At 40.1% G+C, this 12,111-nt stretch overlaps 1 protein-coding gene across 1 annotated transcript in view; it reads left to right on the top strand.

The window, feature by feature from the left end:
* LOC146822775 (cytosolic non-specific dipeptidase-like) overlaps window positions 1-12,111 on the top strand; it is a 252,033-nt gene that overhangs the window by 162,987 nt on the left and 76,935 nt on the right. Inside the window, exon 10 of the mRNA XM_085606962.1 lies at window positions 248-389. Coding sequence (XP_085463088.1) covers window positions 248-389 — 142 coding nt within the window. The remainder of the gene's footprint in view (window positions 1-247; window positions 390-12,111) is intronic.

Raw genomic sequence — 12,111 nt, 5'->3', positions numbered from 1 at the left:
AGAGAGAGAGAGAGAGAGAGAGGAGGCATCACCAAGGGAAAATAAAGACAGAGGGAGAGACATAATGGGTGGATTTAAAGAGAGAGCGAGGGGAGGAGGGGCTGCCTTGAACCTGTTTACAAGGGCTGCTTTTGGTAGCAGTCCAGCTCTGTACATTTCCCATTATAATTGTTGACTACCTTCTTGCCTGTTACAAATGAGAGGCAGAAAAGGTATCACTTATCTCAATGTGATGTATTTTCTTTAGGTGACTGATTACCTCATTAAGAAATTTGCAGAACGCAATAGCCCTAACAAGTTGAATGTGACCATGGTGTTCGGAGCAAAGCCCTGGATCTCTAGCCTTAAGGAACCTCAGTATTTGGCTGCCCAGAAGGCTGTAAGAAAAGGTTTGTTTCCAGGCCACGTGCCTTTCTTGTGATATTGCTCCCAACATGTGTTTGATAGATTGTGGGTTAACATCTCACCCTCACTTCAAAACATTATTTGCAAATAAAAGTTACGATTATGCAAAGGTTTGGCCAAGAGAGAAGAATAGAAGACATCAAATATTTATTTTCTTATTTTCTCCTATTTTCTGCAATGAGCCTTTCTTTGAATCTTTCTAACCTGTCATGTCTAGACATCCCCGAAAATTCTGAAGCAAAAAGTCCCTTTACTGCTAAGCAGAATCCTCTGTAAACCCACTGAAGGTCTTCTTGTGCCTTGTCTTGGTTTTACAAAGGTAAATGTAGCACTGAAAGCGAGCTTTTTTTGGTGAATAATGTATGTTTATTCAGAGGCAACCCCCAAACAGCTCCATCCAAACTGATCTCTAGCTAACTGTAGACAATAGAATATAACATCACTCCCAATCTTCTATTTTAGAATTTCTGTGCTGCTTCGGGAGCTGAGCAATATTACACATCCTCCTTCTTAATAAACAAAACAAAGAAAATTAACGTAATGTAAACCACAACAATACAAGGTACGCAATTTCATATCTATAGCAAGCTAAAGCAAACCTACTGACCGACTTAAAAACGTATCCTAAAACATAGCCGTTAAACCTCACAGGTCCGTTTAGAGAACATCCTGACTTGGGAACACGTTCTGACCTAGATTCCTAAATAACATGCTTTATCCTCAGTCTAGCCTTCATAAGTCCAACACAATCACTGCTGTTTCTATTACTAGCCACATATTGGTCAGCTGAATGATCAATGTTACAACTAGAATACTGTTCACTGATTATAATCATTTCACACAGGAGCAGCCCATGCAGGTAAGAACAGTGGGGCGGGGTGGGTGGGTGACTCAACAGATGACAACGAGGGAAAATTAAATAAATACATAATTTTCCCTCGTCTGTGGAGTCCCCCCACCCTGCCCTAACGCTCTTACCTGCACAGGCCACTCCTTATTTCACGGACACCCATACTATCTGTAAATTCACCAAATATTTCACTGTAGAACGATACAACACACATGTCTTTCAACACATTGACACCATTATCCATCCAGGGTTTCTACTTAAACAGCAAGATAACCAACTGAAATGGCAAAACTTGGCAGAGTTGATTTCCTTGACTTGTACTGGATCAGAAAACTTTCTTTGACCCATCCATACCTTGTTGGGCTTTTTAATCATTGCCCACTCTCCAAAATCCAACCTCACATCATTGGCACCATGCTTACGATCAAAATGCTACTTCAAAACCCTTTGTGCACATTCAGTGTTATTCCTTACTCTTGTTTGAGATCATTCCTTTTGTCTCTTTGCAGTTATCCAACACAAATTGACTTTAGTTTATAACTTCCTACCACAAGGAATTTTAAAAAGATTGAACCCAGTGACGGTTGAGGTCATATGATATGCCCAAATTAGTTTAGACTACTCGCTCTCACACAAAACATTTTTCTAAACTGCTATCTGCACACTACCCATGATGACCCTCTTAAAAGGTGCTACACTGCCATTTCCAGCACGATGATATACAGTGGTCGTCATTTATCACCATTTCTATTCCATTGAAATGATCTGACGTCATCTTTACAAGTCAGTGGAGGTTCATTCATAATGGCATCCACTAAATCAGCTTTAGGTAATATACCCTTGTCACACAATAGATGTCCGAAATACATTAACGATATTAGCAGCAAACTTTCACTTTGCAAATTCTGCCGTAAGCCTTTTTCCTCCAATATTTCTGAAACAGATCTCATATCATGTTCAGTTCCACTCTTCCCCATGACAAATATGTAATTTTGGAAGAATTCAATTCCTTCCAAACCCTTAAAGATCTTGTACAATAGGTGATAGAAAATTGCTTTTGACACTAACCCAAGCGGTATGTGTCTGAATTGGTACCACCCAAACAGTGTGATGAGGGCTGGTAACATTTTACTCTTGGAACTACTTGGTGGTAGACCGAATTTAAATCTGAAGTGGAAAACCACTTAACTCCTTTGTTCATGGTCAATAATATGCTAATTATGGGTAGCAGAACTTTGTATTTAAGATGTTGCTGTTCAAATCGCCAAGATCACCTTATATTCCCATTCAATTGCCTAGCCACAACCAAGGGTAGCATTCACTTCAACAGATTCAATCATACCTGCAACTTCTTTTTTTTTAATTCAGATTCAACTTCCATCTTTATGTGCAATGGAATTGTCACAGGCCTCAGATTACTTTATAGAACAATTTTATTTAGTTCTTCCACATTGCCAGAAAATATTTTAGGGAAGTCAGCCATCAATTTGCTTGAATAACTAAAACTTGTTCTAAGCTATTCAGGTCCAATGTTATGCTAACATTCTCAGGTCCATCCACTCTAGCACTTATGACCCTTCTCTGATACATAAAGCTTACCTGCGATTTTTCTACTTTTAAACTCAAATACCCACCCCCTTAATCCTATCATGGGAATAGATGCACCTGTAAACATTTCATGGTCAATAGGGAGCAAATTGTCCTCAAAAGAACACATATTTATCTTCCCATACCTGTTTGTTGACAATGGTAACTGGTAATTCAGAATCAGCAACAATGTTGATCACTGGTCGTCCTAAGGTTATTTGGCAAACTGTTTGCTCCACAATTGTAGACTAATATCGAAAATGCCTGACTCAAAACTTAATTCACAATTCTTAGAATTCTCGTTCTTGCACTTCCAAGAATCAGATTTGCATTTTTCCATTATGTATGTGACTTGAGATGATAACGTTCTTCCTGCACATTTTAGTGTAATGACTATTGATATTTCATTTGAACTTCTTTGTTTGATGGCAGAGCAACAGTTTTAAGTGTGAGATGCTTCTTGCTACCACACCTACAACACTCTAGGTTTTTGCTTTTAATTTTCAGATGTTTTTCGTTGTCACTAACAAAAGTTTTGACATCTCTATTTTGTTTCTTATCCCAAGCAGAAGAATGAAATGTATGTAGCAAAATACTAAAATAGACTCCCTTTACTTACCTTCCGAAGTTGCAGCTCAAGTGCATCTCTTGGACAGTTGTGATTTCTTGACTAATTCTATGATGTTCCAAGGAGAGTCGCTAAGAGGCCATAAACTCTCTTGAAAGTGATTACTATTGGTGCGCATAATTATCTAATATCTTATTAATTAATCATGTAATTCCCAAATATGCATGACATTGCCAATTTATTTTACTATGCAACATAGTATTTTTCAGACTCAGTTTAAGTTTGTTTCCTTTGGTAAAATGAGTACCTGTCTATATCCAAACGGACTGTAGGTGAAAAATATGTATCTAAGGGCCTCATGTAGGTAGCCCAATACCGGTCGGTAACGGCCGATTTTCGGTAATTATACCATTACCGACCGGTATTTAGGCTTTTGCAATGTAGGGGGCACATTACAGGATTCGGTAATTTACCGAATCGGTAAAATTACCGAATCGGTAATTTTACCGATTCGGTAAATACCGAATCCTGTAATGATATGTAGGGGGAGTGTGTGGGTGTCGTGTGGAGTCGGTATTTACCACCAACTAATAGTTGGTGGTAAATGAAGAATGGCTCTGTAAATGCATTTTCAAGCGCTTAGAAGTGTGTAATGTGGCAGACATACATGCCCTTAGGGCATGTATGTGTGCCACATGTGCACACATGCAGGAATCAGGGGTGCAACAGGGTGTCAATGTGACACCCTGCCACCCTTGATTGTGTTCCCCCATTACCGAATCGGTATTTACCGATTCGGTAATGAGGCATACCTTCCCATTGATTCAATCAATGGGAAGGTATGCCTCATTACCGAATCGGTAAATACCGATTCGGTAATTACCGAATTTCTACGAATCGGTAATTTTTACCGCAGGAATACCTACATAGCATTTACCACTTCATAAATACCGAATCGGTATGATTCGGTATTTATGAAGTGGTAAATGCCAGGCCACCTACATAAGGCCCTAAGTCATCAAGTGCATTTTTTAAAACAGAAGATTCTTCAGCCTATCTTTTCCATCTCATTTTAAATATGTAAGCCTTCAGGTCCTAAAGTATGTAGAAGGATTTTTTTTTCCTTAGTGGTAAAAATTCCTCCTGATTTTCATCTTCCAAAGTAGAGATATAATTTGAAAAGCACTTCCTCCACACCTGCCATCGCATGATAGATTCTCCAAGTACAGGTAAGAAAGATTGTGGAGGAGTTAATGAAAATGTTTGAGAAGTACACATTTTTAAGAGTACCCTAGAAATAGAAAAAAACAAGTAGGAGATAATTGTGTGTAAAATGTTGAAATGTTCTGCCAGTAGATGGAGCTGTAGTCAATGAAACTGTACATGTTAAGTAAAGTAAAACAAATAAGTAAAATAAGTGTAAAAAGTACTGATCCAGCGTTCAGGAACAGATATATTTTATCATCTGGACCCAATTCAATTCCCTACAGTCCCTTTCATGCTAGGTGAGTTTAAACCTAACTTACCAATTGGTTCATCATTGATTATCCCTTTTCTTTGGCGATGAAATCTTTATTTAGTTAATCAGGGTTTGGCAAAATATTATCAGAATCTCTAAATATCACCATAAAATAGACTCTTCAAATAACTAAATCAGCGTTACTAATAATGACAAACTCATTTGAGAGTTAGAAATACTTTATCTAAAATAATGTTATTGCTCTTCAAGTACCAATATAACTTGAACCATAAATCACCACACAAGAAAAACATTAGCAAATAAACAACAATTGTACATTTCAAATGTCAGCGCAATGAGTGAGGGGATAGGCGTAGAGACAAAAGGATAAAGTCATTTGCAAATAAATGTATGCAAATTTAGAATATCATACTAACCGATCATACAAGTTCTAGAAATCTGAAAATCTACCCTCTGGCCCTGAGAGTAAGCTAAGCACCTCAAGAAGAGTTGAGGAGCAAAGTCAAAGAGTCAGGATCAGCAGAACATCAGCCATCCCATAGAATATAGGAAACAGCAACACAGCTCTCTCCTCTCGCAAAATAAGAAAAATGTGCTCCCAATCCCACCCCCTTACTACTACTAATTATATCCTAAATTCACTAAAGGTCCAACTCTCATTGTGTCATCTCACATGAATCTGTACATTGTGATTGGTCCAAAACAAGGGGTGTTCAATCACACCACTCTCGATGTGCCTAACTTCATAGTGTCCCATTGTTCTAATTTCACACACTGTAATCACTTCCAACGTAGGAAACTCTAGTGTCGGGCTTCTGTGTTTTGTACATCTTTCCATCTCACTCATGTGTCTTCTTGGGAAATACAAATGTCCTCATGCTCCGCTCGGCAAGGAAATTTAATTTCTTTTTATCGCCTTCCTCTCTGCGCAACCTTGGCCATCATCAGGAACTTGCGGAGGACAGATCACAGTTTTCATTTTTTTCCTTTCTACATTTCTAATGTTCTAATATTCCATGTCAACTCTAAAATGTCTCTCGGGCCTTTTCTGCAGGGCAGCAGACTATACTTCTAGGAAAGACAAATACATGTGTTATTTATCATTTTATAAAACTCCACTTAAAAGCTCTTTGAATGCTTTCACTTGCTTTCTTCTGTTATGCGCTGCACATTTATTTTCTGTTAGTGAAAAATAGACTTTTGACTTATTTGTTAGTCATGGGCATTTGCGGCCTACTCTAACACTCCCCGCACGCGCTAGCACAGTTTTCTTCTTACCCCTTTAGTCTGACACGGTTAGTTTTTTCACGCCTTTTGGTTAGTAGTTTACACACTGAGGAGCTAAATCCAAGCAGGTTTAATTTTGCGAAAACCCTGCTTCATCAATCCCCCCTTTGATGGTGACTTGAGCCATCATAAAAACAAAAACACAACCCAAAAATCTGATTTTCAACATTTATACTACTCAGAAAGCAGTAGTTCTCTTTTATTTCAACATAACCCCATCTATATCTTTTACTATTTCATAGTAATTTCCTCTTCTTTCTTCCAATTCTATCCCTTCTCTTTTTCTCCTTCTCTTTCTTGCTCTCTGTTTAGTATCCAGTGTTTGTTTCTTGCATTTGCAACACTTATATATTAACATTAGCATTAGTATTCCTTTAGCTACACTAACTATAGGTGTTAGTATTTTCCCCAGCAAACTATTACCAAATGTTGAAAACCAATTACCCACTGAGGAGAAACCCTTACCAAGTCTCTCCCAAGCACCATCAACCTTCAGTTCAGTTAAATCATGCCATAAATGTGTAATATTCTTAATATATCCCTCCAAGCTATTTCTTTTGTCAGGGATATAGGTTCAGCACTGTTGAATTTTCAACATACAATAGACTCCACCATCTTTTGCCTATCATACATCAAGAGCAAGTCTATTCAGTAAGACCATAGATCTTATAGCAACCATTTCTGTATCAATCATTAAGAACCCACCAGCAGTGTCTGTTGATAAACCACTTTGGACAATTTTCTAATTTCATGTGAATTTAGAACTACCCCAACTGAAGGTATCAATGCTCCAAAAATATCACCCACAATCTCTGCAGCACAAATTCTCCTTTTATTTCATGTTAATTCACTCTTCTTTTCATTGATTCCATGATTTTTATCTAAATAATACACTTTGGGAAAAACTTTTCCCATATAACAACACCCATTCCAATGTGCAGGCAACCTATAGTAAGCATTTTTACCACACACATAATATATTCCAGGGAAAACAGGGTCTGCACCACTTCTTATTCCCCAACCTCTTGTAATTAGGAAAACATATTCACATTCACTGGAACCAATGAAATAATTGTTAAAATCAGATTTTAGTCATAGTAAGCAAAGCTTTCCCCTATGATGCCAATCCAGTGTCATTGCAGCATATGTCTCACCCTTCTTGTAATCACCTTCTCTAAAAGCCCATGGAGGTACATGGGACTTTTGCTCAGCAGCCTTTTCCTTAAAACTGTGTCTTCTATCTTCTACCAAATTTATAAACTCAATCACCTTCTGACGCAAACTACAGGTTAAATTATTACAATGTGCATTTACAGTATCTAGATATTCATCATTTTTTGCACTATTTACCCTATTCATATTCTTTCTAATTGGCACTTCAGAAAATACTAAATCATTTCGAATAGAAGTACTGTAAACTTCCTTTCTGATAGAACAAATTTATTAGTACACTACATGAAACTCCATATGTTAAAGGAAGGTGATGATAGGTCACCCCCTCAGACACAGACAAAGGTAGTTGCTTGCACACATAACAATCGCTCACATCCATAGTATCAACATACTTATACAATAAGTTTGTAAAAACATTTGATGAAAAATCATTAATAGATTTACCTTGGTGATATATATTATCACCGGTTATTTTCTCAATATTAGTTTGTGGTTCTTCTTTAAGATTTCCCACATCTATTTTTTCACTCAACACATTATTAGTAACATTATTTTTAGTAGGATACTATAAAGTAAGGCACAACAACAATTAATGTTAACCAAACAAACATTAGTAGTGAAACACTTATAAAGCAGGCATTAAGACATCTACGTTTAAAACTTTGTTTTTAATATCCAGTCTCAAGAACATTTGCCTTAGCCAGTCTCTTTTTAGAATCAAAAATGTAAAAATCCATAGACTAAACTAGAACTAAAACCTAAAAAACTAAAAAACCTGATTAACTGATGTATAGTTCTTTAAGCCTTCTTGCTTCACCCTTTTTTTTTACATGTCTTCACAGCCTTTAACTCAATTCCAGCTTTAATGTTCTGCACTCTTCAGAGTGGTCTTTTCAATTTTCTGCACCCTTATTTTAGCACAGTTCATTAGGGGTGACTCATAACAGTTTCTGTGACTTTTCCCCGCAATGATCTGTTTTTTCAGCTGCCTCAGTCACCACGTATGTCCATTCAGGTGCTGTATACTTCTTGTTCGGAACTCTTGCTCTTTTTGTTTTTCGAACTGTTTCTTCTTCAGTCAATTTGTTCAATTTGGCTTGATACTTCTATTATTGTGTTTGGAACTTTTTCTTTCAGAGTGTATTTCAGTCTTTTTACTCCCTCTGTCCATATATCTCCTTTTTTTGCCTTTTTCACCTGCACAGTTTCACCAGTGGCAAGACTACGTTCACAACTTCTTTTATTTGCTTCTTTTCTTGTGTGCACTTGCTCTTGAATCAAATTTTCTCCATCATTAGTATTGACAACAGTCTCTTGAGACCAAGTAGCTGGTGCCCACTTCATTTGACTTTGTTCAGGCTCAGTCTCGCGCTCTCCTTGATTTTCAGCCTGTTCTTGCTCTTCTTCTTCTGGTCTTTAAGGTGGACTTTGGGCTCTTCTTGTATGACTTGCATGAATCCAATTCGGCAAGCCTCCACACTTTACTTCTGACATTATCACCAGTATCACTTGATATGGCCGATGCCAACGTGGTTCCACATGTTTCTTCACCATAATCCCCTCTCCTGGGATTTTTTTGGAGTAAAGATGGCGATGGTCTAACCTACCTGCCAAGTCACGCTGCCTCTCTCCCCGATGATCCGTGACTCGGCGAGCGCAGGGAGATCTTTCTGGCCGCGGACGTGCTGGAAGGTGGCTTGTTGGATTGTGCTCTAGATCCTCGCAGAAATCCTTGGACAAGCGGACGCAGCAGAAAGCACAATTCACCCGAGATTACGGAGGAATGCAGGACGCTCCGGGAGAGGTAAAGCGTGCGGGCTTTCAGTGTGCACCGCTGGAGCTGCGAATATTGGGACAACGCGTGGAGCGCATGAAGCGCTATTAGGGGTGCCTGGAGAGCCCTGTCAGTTGCGTGACAAAGAGAAGGAGAGTGAATCCCCTGGTAAGCCTAAGCTGGGTGGGAGTAAAAGACAAGGCCTGAAAAATCAACCTGCGGTGGGGCACCCAGTTGGGAGTCGCAGCCCCTGATACAGACTATGCTTTCAGTGACAGCACCAGGGGGTGGGGTGAAAGTGACTATCCCCGCAGAAAATATACAAAATCCCCCCCTGGCAAGGCTGAGGAAAAACAGGAGAGCAACCAGATGGGAGAGGCCAGTATAAGTTGCAGGCATGAGAAAAATCAGGGCAATGACTTGGCGAATGGAGCGGGGGGGCATTCGCCTTACTGGCAGTATGAAGGCAGAGATGGCAGTCATGGCTAAGAATGAAAACAATAAAAAAGAGGAAGAGCCAACTCTAACTGACACTGACATAACCCAAAATAAAAGTCTACCGGAGTGTGGCAAAATCAGTGAAAGATGCCTGGTCCTCTTGTCTCCAGACGCAGCGGGGGAAGGTACTTCTTCTCTTTAACGGACGACACAGATTCCTTCAGGCAGGAGAGTCTAGCATCAAGCAAGGATGACATCTCAGCGGTAGGAACTTCCACAGAAAATCAGGAGCCCTCATTATCCACTATATTTTCCTCTTTAAAACAGATGCATGAAGAGAACAGAAACGAAAGACGCCGGGCAAAGATTGCTTCCAAAAAAGTGCAAGGGGGGATCCGTAAGATAAACAAGGCCAGCGGAGAGACTACAGAACGATTAGTAATGGTGGAGGGACGGACAGAGACACTGGAGGCACAATTAGAGATCCTGAAAGCGGAAAATACATCTCAGGGAGCAGCACTGGTAGATGCTATATCAAAGCTTGAGGATCAGGAAAACCGCCAGAGGCAGAACAACTTACGTTTTCTGGGAATACCAGAGGGGGTGGAGGGAGATAACCCGAGAGAGTACGCAATGAGGTTGCTAAGAGGTGCTTTTCCGGACTTGACTAGATGGGATTAGGACATGGAGGTCCAGCGAGCACACAGGTTCCCGCTCATGGTCAAAAGGAATATACAAAGAGACTCAGAGAAGCCTAGAGCAATGCTGGTTTTCTTCGGAAATGTTTTATTGAGGCAAATAATTTACAACAAGGCTCGCCCCAACTCACATTTAAAAATGTATCTTTTTTTGTCAGGCCGGACTTTGCGCATACTACAGAATATTGGGGCTGAATCTTACCTTCAGAATCTGACTTGACTAAAAACTGTGTATAGGGGGCACATTTGTAGTTTTGTCTCTGAGATTCAGGCCCAGGAATATCTATCCAGTATTAAACCAGGGGCCTGTGCTAGCAAGATATAGGGGGAGAAGAAGGTGGACATAGATTGCCAGTCAGTACATGGGGCTAGATAGAGGTGCAACTTAATGTCTAGCCTGAGTAAGGTCTAAAAATGTTATCTTTTTTTTGTTGTTGTTGATGTTTTCTCTTTTATTTGAAGTCATGGAAGCGGCAGGGTGGCGCGGCAGGGGATTAAGCACTCGTCATCACACAGGCTTGGCCTGATTACCCATGTTTTTGGGTGGGTGGGGGGGAACTGTACAGAAGGGTGAAAGGGAGGAGGAGTCTGGTAACGGGGACCTATTGGAGACAGATGAGTTTGGGGAAATGTACCTATTGATAAGCATGGAAGGAGGGGCGGGCACTATGATATCTATGTGGCTAGCATAGGAAAAGGAGCAGGGATACTGAGAAAAGGCAAAAAACGGCACTAGGACGCCGGGCACTGCATGCAGACATCATGTGCCTACAAGAGATTTGTTAGACCCGGGATCCCTGGTTGGCTGAGGTAGGTACCTTAGGTCAAATAGGGACCCTCATTTGCACATCAGGGAAAGGAAGGACACCTTCTCAGATAGCCCCCGCTCACCCCCTTGGTAGCTTGGCACGAGCAGTCAGGCTTATCTTCAAGGCAAATGTGTAAAGTATTTGCAACCACGCACACAGCAACACAATGATGACACCACAAATGGACTCCACACGAGTTTCATAAAAACGGTTTTAAATTTATATAAAAAGATATACGATAAGACCACACAATATAAATCCAACATATGCATTTTTGTAATATTCCTCCTGGCCGGTTGTTAGGCCAGTGAGCCCTTTGTAAGTTCTGGAGATATTAATGAGCACTTCTAAACGTTCCACTGCAGGCCTACTGCAATGCTATGCAGTTCATAATGCTAGAATCGGGCACTTTACAATGTAAAAATAATGCAGTTCGTAATGCTAGAATCAGGCACTTTACGATGTAAAAATAATGCAGTTCGTAATGCTAGAGTTAGGCACTTTGCAATGTAAAAGTAATGCAAAGCGTAACGCAACAACCAGGTATTTCGTTATGCAGAAATAATGCAATGCGTAATACACTAATCAGGTAGTTTGATATGCAGGAATAATGCAATGCGTAATACACTAATCAGGTAGTTCGTTATGCAGAATCAAACGCAATGCGTAATACAACAATGTGGTAGTTCGTTATGCAGAAATAATGCAATGCGTAATTCAACAAACAGGTAGTTTGTTATGCAGAAGTAATGCAATGTGTAATACGACAATCAGGTAGTTAGTTATGCAGAAATAATGCAATGCGTAATACACTCCAGGACCGATCACGGTGCCTTAGGCGGTCTCTCCGCCACTCGTGCTGACTCGCAGTCAGCCTCTGTCAACAGTTGCCCCCACACAGGTATGGTGTAAACAAAAAGTGCAGCTCCGCACTCCGACCCCGGTACTGCCACTCCTTTGGCAAGTACGGGCCGTGATACGAGCCGAAGCAGAGGCTCGCGCTGCATGAATGGGAGAGGCCGAGAGTGTCTCCCTCCAAGCC

Source organism: Triturus cristatus, chromosome 5_2 (assembly GCF_964204655.1).
Source record: "Triturus cristatus chromosome 5_2, aTriCri1.1, whole genome shotgun sequence".
Taxonomy (NCBI): domain Eukaryota; kingdom Metazoa; phylum Chordata; class Amphibia; order Caudata; family Salamandridae; genus Triturus; species Triturus cristatus.
The sequence above is the reverse complement of the archived record's forward strand: the minus strand, read 5'-3'. Positions and strand labels throughout refer to the sequence as shown.